Below are 19145 nucleotides of genomic sequence, written 5' to 3'. Positions count from 1 at the left end.
TATATATATATATATATATATATATATATATATATATATGTATAAATGTGTGTGTTGGGGTAGAAGTTTCGGTGTTATGTTCAATAAACATGGGTTAAGAACTTATTTCTAAAAGGAATCCTTGCAGTATAGTTTTTCCTTTTCAAATAACTACTTACCTTTGTTAATACAGTTGTTAACGGGTGTGCATTGTCAGTGTGCACATTTGACTGAATGTTAGTGCCTTAAGAGAGAAAATGGATATAAGAGGCATCGGATGTAGTGTGCAAGAGAGAAGACTGCACTGGTATGGCCATGTGATGTATATGGACGAGAACAGCTGCATAAAGAAGTACCGATCTCAGTGGAGGGAACTTGTGGAAGAAGTAGACCCAGGATGAGGTGGTGAAGCATGATCTTTGAATGCTGAGTCTCATGGAGGAGATGGCAAGTGACTGAGACTGTTGGTGATTTGCTGTGCTTGAGAAGACATGTCAAACTTAGTGGAATCGTAGTCATGGCCAGTGCTGGTGACACATAAAAGGCACCCATGCCAGGGACATGTTAGAGGCACCCAGTACACTCTGGAGTGTAGTTGGCATTAGGAAGGGCATACATTCATAGAAACTAAACCAAAATAGACTGGAGCCTGATGCAGTTCTCTGGCCTACCAGTTCCAGTCAAACCATTTAACCCATGCCAACATGGAAAACAGAAGCTAAATGATGGTGATGATAATGAAGAAGTAAAAGAGTACACTTTCAAAAGATGAACGTAACCAGCCATATGCAGATTAAATGTTAAATTCATTTATATGATTTTCTATTTGATGTGTTATCACACTAAATTACTTTCAGGCAATTTCATATGCACCTGACAACGTGAACAATGAGAAAGGAATCTTTACTTTCAGGTATGACGATATTTTAGTATCTTGTTGTTCCATTGATTCCATTGTAGCAATAATCCATCATGGAAGAACATTTCGCTTAATTTCCTATTTGTTTCTTATTTCATAAATCTCACTTCTACTTTGATCTCTTCTATAAAATACACATTATTTATTTTCTATTTTTCCTATATTTAACAGCAACAAACGCTGTCCAGAGTTGGCTGGCAAGTTCAGTATTATGTTTGTATATTATGATGGGAAATATAATGTAGATAGTGAAGTGGTGAGTTTCTCTTTTTATTTATTTATTTAGAGTAAAATCTGCTGGTCTTTGGGGGTGGTTTTGTAGCCAATTTAACCCCTTCGTTACCAACTTGTCTGAAAAAGTTTTTGGCTTAGATGACCAACCTGACCGAAGCTAGCCAAACGAACCCATTGATATTTAAATGTGAATTTCAGCATAAATTTCATTAGTACATTCATGAAAACACATGATTTCACCTTGTAAATAGTCGAGTTACAGTATCCAACATTGTTTGACATGATATCTGAGCTCTGCAAATTTTGGGAGATTTTTTTCCCCATTTTTTCTTTGGCGATTTTTTTTTTTTTTCAACTTTTAAAATGGAGAACAGTTTCATGCTATCAAGCAGTGATTCTGAATTTGAGGGCTTTTCAACAGAAGATATGGAGAAATCAAGCAAATGTAAGCTTGTTTGAAGAAATCACTATGGAAACAAACTTAGTCACTTTGAGTCAAAAGTTGTGCAATAGAATTGATTAAGAACCTTTTCTTCAATTGTGTTCCAAAAATTACACAAATATGTCGATAAATAAAAAGAAGTTACAGTTGTTTAATGAAACCAGTCTAAATTCGTGATTATTTTAGAATTTAATTGAAAGTTATAAGGATTATGTTTTAATTAGAAATATAGTAACGAAAGGGTTAAAGTTGTGTGTGGATTTAGCAAATGATTGCTGTTTCCCGTTAAGTAAACTTGTTCAAACCACACCAATCATTTATACATTTATCTCGTCTGCTCAAATTAAATGTGATACACAAACATGCATGCATATTTTGGGAATGTTATTTTAATATTTCTTTGTAATTTAGGGGTTTTTTGAACACTGGGCGAAATACTCAGCAGCATTTTGTCCATCTTTACTTTCTGAGTTCAAACTCCAGCAAGGTTGACTTTGCTTTCATCCTGTTGAGGTGGATAAAATAAGTACCAGTTGAGTACTGGGGGTCGATGTAATCAACTTATCCCCTCCCCCACAATTGTTGGCCTTGTGCCAAAATTTGAAATTCAATATTTCTTGGTATTTATGTCATGTCTCAACTTTCAAATATTTGATTAACATAGTTTATTGTCAGTAATTTCTTTCTAAATAAGTGAAAGATGGTTTGTTTTATTTGTGGGTTTTTTGTTTGTTTTAGCTTTTGTTTGTTTTGTTTTTTTTAGATAAAAAGCACATTCCAACAGATTTTATCTTTTTGTAAAGTGTGGATGCATGGAATGACCATTGTATGTAATGGTTGTGTTGCATCTCCATATAAAGAAGTTAATAATATCATTGTAACCATTTTTCTCCTAGATCTCACTTACTGTGCTCCCCAGTGTGCCAACCAAGTTAGTGCCATTAGAGACACTAGGGACTCCCACAGTGAGCAATTCCAAGAATAATACCAGTCGTTGCCTAATTGAATCTCTTCTTCTTGAGCTCAGGGTAAGTAAATTTTTTTATCTTCAAAGTTTGTTTTATTTTCTTAATTATCCCAAGTTATTTATTGACATTATTTTGATATCTTTTTAGGACCAGTTTGATAATCCAGTAGAGCCAAAATTTGATGGGTCGGTCAAAATAGTTGTTAAAGCCCTAGATGAGGTGGATGAAATACCTGCTTTTGTAGGGCCTTCAAAACAGCTTTTGGTTCCATTACTCAAAGGGCGAGCCCTTTTACAGGTACAGTCTTCAATCAGAAATGTTTTTCAAAATCTAATTCAGCTTGACAAACCAGGAGAACTTCTAAGTCTTTGTTTCACCTGCTCAGTACAATAAATTATAATCTTTAAAATAAGGACCTGTTTTGATTCTAAATTTCAGAATAACATTCATCATCATCATCATCATCCTTTGATGTCCGTTTTCCATGCTGGCATGGGTTGGATGGTTTCACTGGAGCTGGTGAGCTACACCAGATTCCAGTCTGATCCAGCAAGGTTTCTACAGCTGGATGCCCTTCCTAACACCAACCACTTTACAGTGTGCGATAGGTGCTTTTAATGTGCCACAGCACAAGCACTTTTACGTGGCACCAACACAGGGCTCATGCTGGACAGGTCTTCTTGGGTACAGCAAGGTACCAGATATCTTGGTCCTATGTCATTTTATCTGAAAGGTTCAGCATCCTGAGGTTGTCCTTCAGTATTTCGTCCTCGTAGGTTATACAACAGATCTGTTCTACTAATTTCAGACCTAGCAACAGGTACTAGACAATAAAATTAGTATCTTCAGTAGGGGCCTCACCTCTCAAATTGTCTCATTTGTCATAACAAAAATAAAGAACCATCTGCCAGTGTCTATTGGCAAGAGTTGAAACAGCAAAAACAAAACATGACATTGCCAGAAAGAGAGAGAAAATTCTTCAATGGATTCACACAAATGTACCACTTTTTTGCTTTCTTTCTCACTTTCCTAGTAGGCAAACCATGTATTCACCCACCTCTTCAGCATGACACCTGCTCGTCTCCCTCTATAATAGTTTCTTTCTCCAGTCTATACCCAACTCAGATTAGGGATCTTGTGGGTACTTGGTGACCCCACTGGTGCTGGTGCCATCTAAAAAAAACACCCAGTACAGTGTGTTAAATGGTTGGTTTTAGGAAGGCCATCCACCCAGAACAGACAGTGGAGCTGTAGAAACCTTGCCAGATCAGATTGGAGCTTGGTGCAGCTTCCTGGCTTGCCAGTCCTCAATCAAACCATCCAACCCATGCCAGCATGGAAAGCGAACATTAAACAATGATGATGAAATAAACGCATCATAAGCCACAAGGTAAAGCATGACAAGTTCAAATCAATATGAATAAACAAACGTTACATTTGACAGAGAAATCTGAATGCTAAAGGGTTAACTTTCTCTCTTGTCATAACAAATACTCATGATTTTAGTCTTGGTTATTCGATATCTTTTTCATCTAAGAAATTATATTTGACTTATTTCATTGTCCTGAACTTCTGGTACTAAATGGTATCATTTAATTTTCTAGAAAATTACCTTACAAGAAAATACACCAGGAAAAGATGGTTTTGAGTATGTTTTATCCTGCACAGTCTCTGCACAGAACATTAAAGAAAAGATCGAACCATTAGAGATTCCTTTCTTGTTCTATAATGGTAAGTCAATAAAGATTATTATATTATATATATATGTATATATAAAGATTATATATTGTGTTTGCTGTATGAAAATTCCTTTTTGGTATTCTACAAAATGTATAGTGTTTGGGAATATTCTTTATGGTAGAAATAAGTCTTAGCCATTTCAAAATCCATCTCATCAATTTCTGACATTGCTTTTCATTTATTTCTGGTCAACAAGTACCTGACATATCCTAGTGTCAATCATATATAACCATCCTGTTCAATCCTGGAGCCTAATACCAATGTAACGAATCAAAATTGTGATTATCTTTAATTATCAACAGGTTTCTTACTCATTATAACTTGTGTGAGTTTCAATCAATTGTATTTGGTAGAGGGAACGGTTTTGTTGAAACAAATTCAACAAAATTAAATTAAAAGAAAAAAAGACAAGCATTTATTTTGTTGCTAAATTTTGTGTCTTTAGAGTTTAATTGAATAGAATAAAACTTCAGCTGACTTCTGTCTTAAGTTTAGTTTCCGTTCTTCGTGTTTCCATCTTCAGGACAAAATCATCATCAGCAGACTTTCAGTGCATTTACAGGCCTTATATTGGCATTTTGATCTGGTCATTACTGCAACTTTCCTGTGTAAAACACACAAAAACAACATTGATAAACTTGTGGTGTGTGAATCAGTTAATATCATTTTGTTGTGCTTTATGTAGATTGTTCAGTTTTACACATATCTTTGTATTGTTGTTAATTTTTGAAGCATATCATCAAATAATGACATGAGCAAGAACAAGATTTTAGAAGGTTGATGTTATGGGAAGAAAGGGCTAGAAATAATGGTTAGGACCAAGTGGAATGAATACAGCAAGAGTGATGAGAGGTTAGGGGTGCCTGAGTGGCAAGGATAGGAGGCAAGCCAGCTCTGAAGAAGAACAGAGGCATTAGAGTGACATTAGAAAAGACAGAGAGTGGAGGCAGCACACATGTGGGCCAGAAGATGGAGTATGTCTGTAAATAATTGAATAACAATTAGGTGGATAGCTCTTCTCTGAATGCAGTCCAGGATATATGTGTGTGTGTGTGTGTGTGTGTAGTACCTTTATCCTAGATGTGGGCATGTTACTCCACTGTGGCCATCAGTTGAGTCTAACAGATTCTCAATGTGAGCAGTATTGCCCTCAAGAAGGCATTAGGCTTTAGTGGGCAGTGAGGTAACATAATTTGTACACTAAATTTTACCTAAAATAATTATATTATACATGATAAAACTAGCAATGGTTATTAACACAAAATGTGATCTCATCAAGCACAGAGCAGTCATTAATTTGTAATGTATAAAGTAAACTTTCAACTTTTGTCTATATCATTTTTTTATCATTTCCCAGTTAAAAGCTTATACAATCCATTTTTAGAGTAAAATTTATAAATTATCATCCATGTGAAGTTAGTTTAGTCATGATACCTCACTCACCACTTAGTGGGGTGCTACACAAAAAAAGGTGAAGAACCACTGATTTACTTCTTCACTAAATCCATACATCAGATAGTATCCAGAATCCTTTTCATCTCATATGAATACTTTTTTTTGTCTGTCATAACCTTCTTAAATCTACATCTTAAAAATAAATTTGTCCTACATCTTAAAAAAAATAATCTGTCCTACATCTTAAAAATATAATCTGTCCTACATCTTCAAAAAATAATCTGTCCTACATCTTAAAAAAATAATCTGTCCTGCATCTTAAAAAAAATTCTCTGTCCTACATCTTAAAAAAATTCTCTGTCCTACATCTTAAAGAAATAATCCGTCCTTCATCTTCAAAAAAATAATCTGTCCTACATCTTACAAAAATAATCTGTCCTACATCTTAAAAAAAATTCTCTGTCTTACATCTTAAAAAAATAATCCGTCCTTCATCTTCAAAAAAATAATCTGTCCTACATCTTGCAAAAATAATCTGTCCTACATCTTAAAAAAAATTCTCTGTCCTACATCTTAAAAAATATAATCTGTCTTACATCTTCAAAAAATAATCTGTCCTACATCTAGCAATAATTTCAGATCATCTTCAGGTTACAGCTTGACCTGCTTTAAGAAGAAAAAAAAAGAAAAAAACTCTTCCAGACATGTGCTCTGTTAGAAAAAAATTAAATGACACTGAAACATTATATGTTTATGCCTAGTTGAACATGTGTAAGCTTGCTCTCTTAAGCTGGATTTCAACTAATATTTATTCAGAATTAGTTGCAAAGCTGCTCAGAATGTTAATCAATAAATTTTCCCCATATAGCTTTGTTACAGTGCACCAATTATAACGATCAAAACTTAAAAGAAAGAAAGGAAATGTAACAATTCCCAATTGCTGATTTGGTTTCCAATGTCGGCTTAGTTTTGTTAGCAGAGTACAATTATAAAGCAAGTGTTGTGAGTTGGGACTTAATACCTCTCAGCTTTGTTAGAACAGTAAAACAGAAGTGTGTCAAAGCTATATAACCTGAGGTATGCATTCAGAGGCAAGCACACATCACATCTAGCAATAGAAGCTAATCACTGCAGCAATGTAAGTTTAACAAAAGAAAATACCTTAACCCATTCATGCCGATTGTCCATTTAAACTGACCTTTAATTTATAAGGGTATAAAACAAATACTTGACACTAATTGTGATTTGTATATGATCTGTATCAAAGAATGAAACGTGTTCTTAATGTGTATGCAGTTGGTATCAAACGGGTTTCAAGGAAATTTTTTTCAGTTATTTAGGTCAAAATAATAGTATTTGAATTTTCAGGCAATTTCATTCTCTAGAAAAATTTCAGTACAAATGGGTTAATTATTGTTGTTGTGAGTTAGTATTAAATATTCTAACTCAAGTAAGCCTATAGATGGAAATTACCAACTGATTAAATGTCCCTTTCTTTTCAGTCAGTCATTTCTTCTAAATTTAGGATTTAAATGAATGATTCTCAATGTAAATTGAGAGTAAGGCAACGAGCTGGCAGAATCGTTAGCACACCAGGCAAAATGCTTAGTGGCATTTCATCTGCCTTTATGTTCTGAGTTCAAATTCGACCAAAGTTGCCTTTCATCCTTTTTGGGTCAATAAAATAAGTACCAGTTGAGCACTGGGGTCAATGTAATCATCTTACCCCCACTCCCCTGAACTTGCTGGCCTTCTGCCAAAATTTGAAAACTAATATAAACTGTTTTGAATTGTGAGGTGGGGATGGTTTAAATGTCTATAAATTGTTTTTTATTTATGATAAATAATGAAATGTTCACTCACCCTGCTAAATGGTAGGTTTGCAAGGTTATGTATCCGTTTTCAAGAGTATAATTTCTAAAGAAAGGAGTACATGTATTGTCATTCTTTGCTGTCAGCACATGCAAACAGCCACTGACTTCGTTATCTTCCAGTGTTGGTGGTGCTGGCAGGTTGATGGTTATAGGAATGGTAAATGGAACGTCAGTGTTGGGGGTTAGCATCACAATAACACTTACGGAAAGTATGTTGTTCAGTAGAGGGTCTTGGATTTGAGCTGATAGAATGGCATCTTCACTGATACTGATTACCTGTATTAATCACCAACAATAAAAGAAAGCAAAAGACACGCACGTAATCAGTTTATCAGCTGCTCTAATGTTGATAGCAAATGTAATATAAAGTACTTTCAGGAGTTATACTCTATCATTCTGAGGTCCACAATTGAGATATTTGCTTGTGAAAACTTTTTACTTTTATATATATATAAATTATTGCTTCAGTTAGATTTCTATTTATATACTGGGGGTTTTTTTTTTCCCCCCTTAAATATTTTAAATTCAAATTTCTGATGAAACATTGTCTTGAATTCTCTTCTGGCAGTCTACCCTTTTGAGAAGAAAATATTTAAACTGAATTAAATCTTGAAATCTAAATATATCATCATTTGTTATTGTTTAAATACTCTGGATTGCCAATTCAATCTTCATCTTATTGTGAGGAACTGAACATTACAACTTGGGTATTCTGGATTCTTGTTGGAGAGGTTCTTGTTTATAAACCAACTCACATTTAGTAATGTTTGTACACTAGCCAACTTGACCCATCAACACTGTGGTTATATGCTTGAAGGATTAGTTTGTGAACCACTTAATTTGTTGTAAATGTGGTAAGTGAGACACCATATCTAGCATTTTTTTGACTTGGTGAAGGCCTTTGATAGGATGCCATTGCTCTGTAATCTGGTGGTCATTAAAGAAACTAAGTGTAGACAAATGGCTTGTTAGGGTTGTACAATCTATGTATATGTGTGCAGTTAGTAAAGTGAGTCAGCAATACATTGAGCAATTAATTTGGCATGAAGACAGGAATCCATTTAGGTTCAATCCTCATTCATAGTCTTACAGGCCATCAGAGAGGAGTTCAAGACCTACTGTCGATGGGAACTCCTATATGCTGATCATCTAGTTCTTATAGCTGAATCTATAGAAGAATTAGAGAAGAAATTCCAGGTATGGAAACAAAACCTCGAATTTGAGTAGCTTCCTTTTTTTTTTTTTTTATGATCCCCAGATGTTGCATTTATCTTTCCATCATACTGTGAATGAATTTAAAAAAAAAAAAAGTAGGGCAAATTTATCTTTTGCTTGTTTCAGTCATTAGACTGCAGCCATGCTGGTGTACCACCCTGAAGGATTTTAAACAAATCAACCCCAGTACATTTTTTTTTTTTTTTTTTGTTTTTCAGCCTAGCACTTATTCTATCAGGGTCACTTTTGCCAAACTGCTAAGTTGAGTGATAGTATAATTCTTTAATGATCTACTTGTCTGACATGGGAAACATTTTCAAGCTTTTCTTGTTGTATGTAACCTAATCTGAAATCATTGAGGTTCTCTGCTAATTCTAAAAGAAAATAGCAACATCTTTGCACAAATTGGATTTTAGATGCATTTTTACAAACTACGGAGTCCAGTACATGCTTGTATTGCGCACGTTATGGGCTGACTCTATCCATGATCGAAAAGAAAATATAGGTTCAATGGGCAAATAATTTCATCTTTTAAGTCTAGGTTGAACCACCAATTATTATTTTGTGAATAAATTTGGTAGATGGAAGTTGTGTAGGTTTCTTTACATCCTTATAACTTAATGGTTCAGCAAAGACAGAAACTGATAGAACAAGTACCAGTCTTGAAATAATCTCTGGGAACAATTTGATTGACTAAAAAATAAAGCTTTGAAAGTGATACTGTAGCATGGCCTTAGTCTAGCAATCTAACTAATCATTCACTGTCGTGTAAGCTGTTTGAGAATTATCTGAGTACAAAGACAACTGAAGAATGAAATTTTCCTCAAGTCCATCCATGTAGAAATGTCCAGATAATGGATTATTGGCATCTATTTAAACAGTCACAAAATTTCATGTATTTCAAAAATTACTTGGAAGATTTTGAATGAAATTTCATAATCTATTAAAATGTTTTCACTCACCTGCATGATAACCTGTAGATGTTGTTCCACATTATTATCACTTGGTATATTTAAAGATATGTTAGAGTTGTCTGAGGAGACAAACTCTCCTCCGTCCTGTGTTATGCTGAATATCTCTTTAAATACCTTCACCAGACCGTGTGCTCTTGGATTAGCCGTTGTTGCATTAGAATCACTACAGCCACATGAAATAGTTTCATCAAAGTTGAATTGGACTGTCGGCCTGCAATGTAATTTATGTTTCATGTTTTGCTTTTAGCCCATTTAAAATAGTTTGGTTAAAGAGTTATTTTCTTATGTCTTTCAGTTTCTCACTTCTAATATAGATGAAGGCTCATGACTTGGTGGCCAGGGCAGTGTTTCTCAACCTTTTTACTCTTGTGTAACCCTTAAAATAAATTACATCTCTCAAGGAACCCCTACACAAAAAAAAATTCTATACCATAACTTTTTCATATATTTTTCATCGTAGTTCAAGTGGTAAATATCACATATATATATATATATATATATATATATATATATATATATATATATATATATATATATATATATATATATCATATATATACCTATATATATATATGGTTGTTATATATTTTTGACAACATAATAGGTTAGATAGGATGATGTCTATATTACAATAACCAATGATATGTTGTGCATATATAGTAATATTACAATCATGAAATTAGCATTAGCTATCTCACTCTTTCTTGCGGAATCCTAGCTTTCCGGGGGAATCCCAGTTGAGAAATGCTGGGTTAGGGTATTCGGCTCACGATTGTAAGATCATGAGTTCAATCCCCAGCAGTATGTTGTGTCCCTGAGCAAGTCACTTTATTTTACATTGCTCCTGTCCACTCAGCTAGAAGAAATGAATTGTATTTCAAATGACCGGCCTCATCACATTCTGTGTCACACTGAATCTCCTTGAGAACTATATCAAGGGTACATATGTCCGTGGAGTACCCAGCCACTTGCCTGTTAATTATTTGACAAGCAGGCTGTTCTGTTGATCAAATCAACAGGAACACTTGTCATCATAATCAACGTAGTACCAGTTTTTTTTTTCTCCTTCCAATATGTCTCTCTGCTCCAAGATTTCCATTTTAAATGAAACATACTTTATCCAACTTTTCTCAAATAAATTTCAGTGGAAATCTTTATCTTTTACTTGCTTCAGTCAGACTGCACCCATGCTGGGTCACCGCCTTGAAAATTTTTTGTCCAACAAATCAACATTAGTACTTTATTTTTTTTTTTTAAACTTGGTAGTTATTCTATCAGTCTGTGAGTTACAGGGGTGTAAACAAACTAACACTGATTACCAAACAGTTGTGGGGGACAAACACAGACACAAAGGCAATCACACCTATCATCCATGCTGTTGTCCCTGCTGGCATGGGTTGGACAGTTTGACTGGGCTGGCATACTGGAAGGCTGCACCAACCTCCAGTCCAATTTCACATGGTTTTCTGCAGCTGGATGCCCTTCCTAACGCCAATCACTCCAAGAGTGTAATGGGTGCTTTTATGTGCCATTTGCTTGACACTGGGGTGCTTTTAGGTGCCACCAGCATGGGTGCCAATTTGCGTGACACTGGTATCTGCCGCAGCTGGGATTTTGCTTGGCTTGATGGGTCTTCTCAAGCACGACATAATGCCAAAGGTCTTGGTCATTGCCTCCGTGAAGCCCAATGCTTGAGAGGTGTTCTTTATTTATATATATGTATGTGTATATATATATATATATGTGTGTGTGTGTGTGTGCGTGCGATGGGCTTCTTTCAGTTTCCATCTATTAAGTCCATTCACAAGGCTTTAGCCAGCCCAAAACTAGTAGAAGATACTTGCTCAAGGTGCCACGCAGTGAGACTGAACCCAGAACCAGGTTGATAAACAAGCTTCTTACTACACAACTGCACCTACAATGCTTATAATTATTTTTTTTCACCTTCAAGTTATATTTTTCTGAAACTAATCTAGAAATGTAATTATGTTCTAATTATCAGAAAAATTTGTGTTTATAATATCTGTTGTACTCACCAGTTAGTATCCCTGTGTTGTTCTGGTTCCAACCAGTCATGAATGGTCATTATTGTTGGATCGTTTGAAGAGACATCACTAGCAATACTGACTTCAATCTCATCTGCAAAACCACTTGTGCTGTCACTTGTATGAAGGTTTCGTTTGCTGTCTGTGCTTTTAGAGTAAGCATGGAGCCATTGGTTTCCTCTGTTTAAGATTTGCCTTTGATTGGATACATTTGATATTGAGTTGGCATCCGTGTTATTCCATGCCTGAGCCTTATATGATGGCATTGTGTAATGTGTTGTGTCATATTGTAATAAAGCAGTGTTCTTCAACAATGTCCCCGTCTGGCATTGGAGACGTTTGCACTGTTTTCTTTTTGTATATTGATTATCACCAGTAAAACTTTTCATTGAGGAATATTGCTTCGGAGATTTAGCTTCAAGGCTCTTCTTCTGAATTAAATTGCTTTCGTGTTTTTTCATAAAGTGTTTCTTTGCTGTGATTAATTCGTTTCTTTGTGAGTTTGTCTCTTGTTCACCGTTACAGTTTTCTGTATTGAAATATTCCAAACTTGTAATTTGAGGAATATATGGCGGTACACTTGTTAACCTATTGTTGCTAATATCCAGTGTGCGTAGATGTTTTAGTCTTACTATTTCATAAGGTATGGACTTTATCTGATTGTCATTAACAATCAGATGTTCTAGTCGTTTCAGTTGATAGAAGCCGTGAGGTAATTGACTCAATCTGTTGTGACTGATGTTCAATGATAACAAATTTTTCATTTTCCCTATTGTGAAATTATAGATTTGATTGTTAGAAAGATTCAGGTACATTAAACTTGTGAAGCCATTTGGTACATGCTTAATTTTATTTCCTTGAATGTGAAGTATTCTCAGATATGGCAACTGCTGTAGAGATGTTGGCACTTCCGTCAGTTGATTGTAACTCAGATTTAGATACTTCATCTTCTTTAACTTGCTCATCGATAAACACACTGACATTAAGTTATTGTATGAGACATTTAGTTCTTGCAAGTTCTTCAAGTTATCCATGCAAGGTATTATATAAGTCAATAAGTTTCTACTAAAATTTAAGGATTTAGTATTGCATAATGAGCATATAACCGGAGGAAGCTGCTCAAAAAGATTTTGGGATAAATCTAATTCTTTCAATTTTTTGAGATTTGCCATTGAATTTGGCAAATTCTGTAAGTTGTTTTTATGAATGTCAAATTTGCACAATTTATCTAAATAACTAATTTGATATGGTATATCTTTGATTTGGTTGTTTGCTATTTTGAGGATTTTGAGTTGTTTTAAGAAAATGATGGCTTGTGGAAAAGAGATGAAATTGTTACTAGTGAGATCCAAATACTGCAGTTGGCGGCAGTATGTTATTTCTCTGGGAATGCTCATTAGTCTGTTTTTCTGTAATTGTAAAACACTTAATGATGCTAACATGGCAATGTCACGTGGTAGATATTCCAGAAAGTTCTCTTGTAAAATTAATACTTTGATTGCTGGATACCTGAACACACTGGATGGTATTGCAACTAATCGATGTCTTCGTAAGTCGAGCTCCAAATTACCATTTAGATTATATCTGAATTGATATCTGATAGAATCCATATTAATTCATGAATATCAGCTTGTTATAACATAATGGTACGTGATAAAAGAAGCATTTTCAAATGCCCTGAGGTGAAACAAAAAACTGTTTGCTCTTCTCAAAATAAAAAGAAAATAATGAAAGCCAGTCCTACAAAGAAAACTGTGCAGGGAGCAAATGAAATATTCTTTTTGCGGGGAGACCCTCAAGAAACAAATTGTTACGTCGAGTAAAAAGCAGAGAAGTGTGAACAGGAAAGTATGAAGTGTAAGACAAGTTTACGACTGTACATTATGACTTGTCTGTTTTATCATCTCTTGGTAGTTGTATTGTTGATTCCAAATCAAAATGAAATACTTTAGAATAATTTTTAAAGAATATGTTCCTCAATAACTTTGTTTGATTCACAAAGCAATATGAAATGTGTTGTCTCTGACTAACTTTAAAGTTAATTCCACATTTCTGACGAAAGGTTATAATTACAGTAAATCTTTTTATGGCTGTTCATCTCCTCATTTTCATTCTAACTTAAATATGAACTTCCCCGTATTCTATAACTTACAATAGTATCCATTATTTCACTGGCAGATATTATATTTTATTTCAGTCCATATCTAAATTACTAAAACATTATTCAGAAATTTTAATATGTATGTTTTAGATAGAGGCATTTACTAAAAAGAAAAAGATTGTGAAAACCACAGAAAAATTGGTATTTTGACTACAAAGCATTCATGTCAATCAATTTTAAGATTTTAGAAACTGTTTGTTGTATTGTATATTTTAGTACTTTGCATTTAGTAAATATTTAAAAGAATAGCCAAACTATTTGGAGACCATTTCTCTATTTTAGCATCATATTGTCAGTTGTAAAGTTTTACTTGAAAGCTTCATTTTCATTATAATTCCTTGATAAAATTATTTTTTTAGAATTATGAAATTGGTTATTGAGATTCTTAAATTTTCATCACTGGTATTAGTATTGTTGTATATTTAATAAATTATTATAACTCAGTGTTTCAGGTCACATATTAGAGACATCCTTACAGAAAACATAATTTTTTCTCTTCATTAACACAAACTCATCTTTGACACTTGATATTTATCTTCCGTGGACTTGTTGTGGATAATCAATTGTTTCTTTAACATTTGAAAATATGAAATGAACAATGTGTATTGCAAGTGTGTGTGTGTGTGTGCAAAAAACATACATTCTTACCTCATTTAACTGGTTATTTACTACTCTCAGCTTCTGAAAGCCTCTGTCTCTGACAACATTTTAACTTTCATATCTTGCATTTGTTTTCTCTTGTCTTTAAAATCCTATTTCAACTACATTTTGACACTCCATTTATCAGTGTTCAACTGTTTGCAGTCTCCATGACAATGTCAGCTGAACAATTTGCCAACCAACTTTCCAGCTTGCTTTGTTTATTTAATCACACCAGCAAAATAGAAAAAACAAAGCCTCAAATAGGATTACTTGTAATGATCTCCTTACAAATGACTCTTATTTACAGGTTTCAGGCTTGTTTGTTTTGACTCACCAAGTGAGAATGGATTTTTACTACCTCCACACAATTATATTTAACGGATATAATTTTATTATTGACTTAGTAGTCAATAATATCTTTATTGCCCTTTTTACTCATTTGCCCTTGTAATATTGGTTTTACATCAAATTTAGCCCCTTAAAAACAATAAACATACTTGTTTCAAATGCTAGACAAAATCTTTTTTTTATTTTAGATTCAGATAAATTTATAAAATTATTTCTTCACACAAATTATTTTTATCAATTTTGGTGATTGTCCATGGAAAGTTTCCTAAAAAAAAAATTTTTTATTTTTTTATCTTCTAGATTGCAAGAAGCAATCTCGTATGGCCAGTCTCTCTAAAGAAAGAGACACCATTCAAATTGCTATCAGAGCCTACAAATCAATGTTTGAAACAACAGAACAGCTTATAAATGAATTAAAAAGTAAGTATGCCTTTGTATAACTGCATCTAACAACTTTCGTTTTATTAAATCTCAGAGGAATGTGTCATTCTTTGGGAGGTGGAGTAACATCTTAGATTACCATTTTTTTATAGTATTTCAAGTTCATCATTTATTAATGAATTTCTTGTGATTTAATTTACTCTCAATTAAAGTAGCGAACGTCTTAATGGCATTGATTGTAGAAATTTTGAATCAAAGGTTCGGATCTGACATTGTGTTCATTTTCCAACCACTTGGTTCTGGACCTGATATCAAAGGGTGCCAGTAGAAATGATGTGAACCACTGATGGATTCACTGGAAACCTCTAACATTGCTTAGTATTCACAAATTGTGATATAAACGTGATGTCCCGTGTAGCAGGAAGCATGGGTTGGAGTTTTCGAAGCATAGTTAAATAAGATATTTCCTATCCTGGATAGCAATGCTAGTCAGCTGCAAGCTTTTATCAAACTGATACAACAAATCACAAAGAGTCAGCAATTATAGTCCATCTTCCTCCACAATTATCTACATAGATTTAGCTGTACCTCCATGTAATACTTATTACCAGCTAAATGCACTGGAAAGGGAAATTGTTCTGAATGTCATGGTCTAAAAAAACAAAATTGGCACTCCATTGGTTACAAAGACAAGGGTTCCAGTTGACTTAATCAGCAGAATAGCATGCTCATAAAATGAACATACAAGTGGCTGAGCCACTTTCTATCAGCTAGAAAGACTAGAATATCTTTTAGTTTAAAATAGTAAACCATAGAAATTACCAGGAATATTTTCAAGATTTGAAGCTTCCTCCTCAGAATGCTGAAAAGCGATCATCTTTAGTTATAAAATAAACTACTATATTCTGTTGTACACTATTGAACAAATATATAAGCAGAATCTACAATCAGCTAATGACAATCATAAAAAGCTTTATATTACAACAGTCTTCGTCCAATTGTGTATTCCTTACCTAAAATTGATAAGAGTTCTTGATGAATATATTAAATCTCACCTGGTACAGTTTCTCCCTTCTGTATCTAATCATTGTCCAGAAAATTACTGATTCAAAGCTCCAACAAACCGAAAGACCATGGAATCACTATCAAGTGAAATTGTTTTCCTTTTGTTTATTACTTAAAATATCTCGTTTATTTGTATATAATTCTGATGGTATCTGTTGTGTCTAGTCTCAAACCATGAAGCCAGCCACTTAGAACAGCAGCTACGCATGGAGTTGAAGAAGCAAAACATTCCGCTCGCACAACTTCAGTCAATTGAACAAATTGATATTCTTCTTCAGACAAGAATGACAGAACGAGATGAACTGCTCAGCAGGCCACGCCGACTCTGTGGTCTTGCACAAACACCTAGTGATCCTGAGATATTGGGAAAAGTGAGTTCCAACTATTTTACTTTAATACATTCAAAACTAAAGCAGTTAGTGTTACTATCCAATAAATTCTTTTCTTTATAGACTAGAGGAGAATTTATATTTAATCCATAAGAAGCATGGGGCCAGTTTCTCTGGATGGGACACTGATCCATCGCAGGATTGCTCATTTCTACAAGCTGAGTGAACTGGAACAGCACTGAAATGAAGTGTTTTGCTCAAGAACACAACACATGACCCCATCCAGGAATCAAAACCACAATCCTACAATCATGAGTACTTCAATAATACTACACTATACTATAATATTGCATTATACTAAAACAAAGACATTACACACATTCAGTACAATGTCCTGTACAATTCTGTTCAATGGCCTTTCATGAAACTGTTTACCTTAACAACAACAGCACAGTCTCCAATTTTCTATTTTTCCTTTATTCAGTGTAAAAACATTCAAAGGAAGTGTTAAAATACAGGTTACAAAAAACAAAAATATTAGGATTTCTGACTATTAAGGCCCAACTAATGGGCCTTATTCTAATATTTCTAATATCCATCACATTATAATTTCTTATTTCTAATATCCATCACATTGTAATTTTATATTAGTCATTCAGGTGACTCTTAATTGATAATCTAATGATATTATATCTGGGGATTTTTTTTTCCAGATTAATCTAGTGTTTAAACAAATTTCAATGCCCTTCATAAATGGAGCAAATGTTTTGCTTTTGGTTGACATTCTCAGCTGTGAAATAAAGCTGATCTGTATGTTTATAGGATAGAGTAACCGAGTCACTCAGAGCATTGTATCATGTTAGTCCATGGTTTCTAATTTGACATCTTACTCATGAGTTCATCCTATTATTTATATCAATTCTTTTGGCAGATCGGTCAGCTTGCAGAACTTCAAGACCATGATATAGCTCGTGTCCTCTCATGGCACATGTCAGCTGATATGGACTGTGTTGTAACTACAACTACTAAAAAGGTAGGTTCCACACTTCATTTCCATCCTCACTTATTCGATGCAGTTGTTTCTAACCTTTGTCTGCTTATATCTTTACAAGTTATGAAAGAAATAGTTTACTCTGTTTAGCACTTCACCATTAGCCCTTTAGCATTTAAACTGGCCAGATCTGGCCTTTCACACCTACCCCACAATGTCGTTCTAAAAATTTTTTAATCAATTGTCTAAATCTTGAAGCTACATGATTAATGCATGATCAATTCAAAACAGTGTGAATAAATAAGCATTGCATTTGACAGAATAATCTGTATGCTAAAGAAGGATTAATTATTTAGCATCCATATTTCAATATTGCTAATTAAGGAATGTCTTTATCTCTCCTGAGTATAACAGCACTCTCTCTATCTCTCTTGACTTCACATGTTTCCAATCATTGACCATTTAGTTTGACCATCAAGCAGGTTCCACTGTACATGAAAATGATCCAGCTTCTAAAACTGGTTGCTCAGAGAGTAGCCACTAAGGATTAAAAGTTTTTTGTTGTTCCAAATTGATCATAGCCTCACCAAAGCTAGGTTTACCACTCACTCTCACTACAGTGGATCACATAAGGTGGAAATTGTTGTGGATAAGTCTTTCTAGGATTGCACAGATCTACATCTTCCCAACCACTTCTACCAAGTGTCAACCTCTCTACTAGTTCCTTGACCAAAATCTTACGAGCTACAAATATCAATAATGCCCTCTTTGTTCAGGTTATTTCTTCAGTAGTGCTACCTCTTCCCAGCTCACAAAGCTGGAACTGTTGCCAGTTGAGATAGACATCGTCCAAGGCTGGATCAAAAGAGTCTGGTATTTATCTGCAAAGTACATAAAACAGACCTTCTAATTTACCACTGACTGTATCTCAATTACAGCTATCATCTTTTCACAACACTTTATACCCTCTCTTCTGAGAGCCATGACAGGCTCTTGATAATGATCTGCTGTGGTCTTCTATCTCCATTCTACCATCACTGGCCCTAAATGATTAACCACTTTGCCCAGTTGTTTAGGCCAGACATTGCACCAAAGAAAGCTGCACACATCTGCCTGGAATTAAATTGTATGCATCTCTATAAAATTATGGCTTTTATTCATCACTTCAAGCTTCTGCGCCTGCCCTCATCAAATATCTTTTATTTCCTCACATATACTTAAGATCTGGCAACACAACCTTTTGTCTTTTGCATTAAAAAAAAAAAGTTTTGAGATTCATTTTCTAACATGTCAGTCATTTGTTTTTCGGGGTCTATTTTAAAACAGGAGCCACATTTTTCATTAATGTTTTACGTAGTGTTTTTGGTACGGAAAGACTTTCAAACTTCGTATACTTATCCATTTTGTGTTATAGAACAGAAAAATATTTTTGTATTCGAATTT

The 19145-nt window shown here is 34.2% G+C and overlaps 2 protein-coding genes across 4 annotated transcripts in view; one reads left to right on the top strand and one right to left on the bottom strand.

The window, feature by feature from the left end:
- The window catches only part of LOC106869626 (structural maintenance of chromosomes flexible hinge domain-containing protein 1), a 76582-nt gene that overhangs the window by 49579 nt on the left and 7858 nt on the right, over nt 1-19145 (top strand). For both annotated transcript variants that reach the window (XM_014915437.2, XM_014915436.2), the window contains exons 36-43: nt 837-892; nt 1070-1154; nt 2471-2602; nt 2690-2839; nt 4147-4273; nt 15237-15356; nt 16548-16753; nt 17643-17744. In XM_014915437.2, the coding sequence (XP_014770923.1) occupies nt 837-892; nt 1070-1154; nt 2471-2602; nt 2690-2839; nt 4147-4273; nt 15237-15356; nt 16548-16753; nt 17643-17744 (978 nt within the window). The remainder of the gene's footprint in view (nt 1-836; nt 893-1069; nt 1155-2470; nt 2603-2689; nt 2840-4146; nt 4274-15236; nt 15357-16547; nt 16754-17642; nt 17745-19145) is intronic.
- On the bottom strand, nt 4675-14877 carry LOC106869627 (leucine-rich repeat protein lrrA). 2 transcript variants are annotated; one of them, XM_014915438.2, is made up of 4 exons: nt 11777-14873; nt 9729-9951; nt 7541-7827; nt 4675-4886 (listed from the first exon to the last, which is right to left on the bottom strand). In XM_014915438.2, exons 1-4 carry the CDS (start codon nt 13393-13395, stop codon nt 4802-4804), a joined length of 2214 nt encoding a protein of 737 aa, XP_014770924.1. In that variant the 5' UTR covers nt 13396-14873; the 3' UTR covers nt 4675-4801. The 2 variants fall into 2 exon arrangements, with proteins under 2 accessions (XP_014770924.1, XP_014770926.1); XM_014915440.2 differs by lacking the exon at nt 7541-7827 and having other exon boundaries at nt 11777-14877.

This window comes from Octopus bimaculoides, chromosome 3 (assembly GCF_001194135.2).
Source record: "Octopus bimaculoides isolate UCB-OBI-ISO-001 chromosome 3, ASM119413v2, whole genome shotgun sequence".
Taxonomy (NCBI): Eukaryota; Metazoa; Mollusca; class Cephalopoda; order Octopoda; family Octopodidae; genus Octopus; species Octopus bimaculoides.
The sequence above is the reverse complement of the archived record's forward strand: the minus strand, read 5'-3'. Positions and strand labels throughout refer to the sequence as shown.

Excerpts from the sequence above, each read along its gene's own strand:
- LOC106869627 (XM_014915438.2), bottom strand. The coding sequence starts at position 13,395 with ATGGATTCTATCAGATATCAATTCAGATATAATCTAAATGGTAATTTG. Across the intron at positions 9,952-11,776 it reads CAACACAGGGATACTAACTG|GCCGACAGTCCAATTCAACT; the intron begins GTGAGTACAACA and ends ATTACATTGCAG. Across the intron at positions 4,887-7,540 it reads CAAACCTACCATTTAGCAGG|GAAAGTTGCAGTAATGACCA; the intron begins GTGAGTGAACAT and ends TGTTTTACACAG.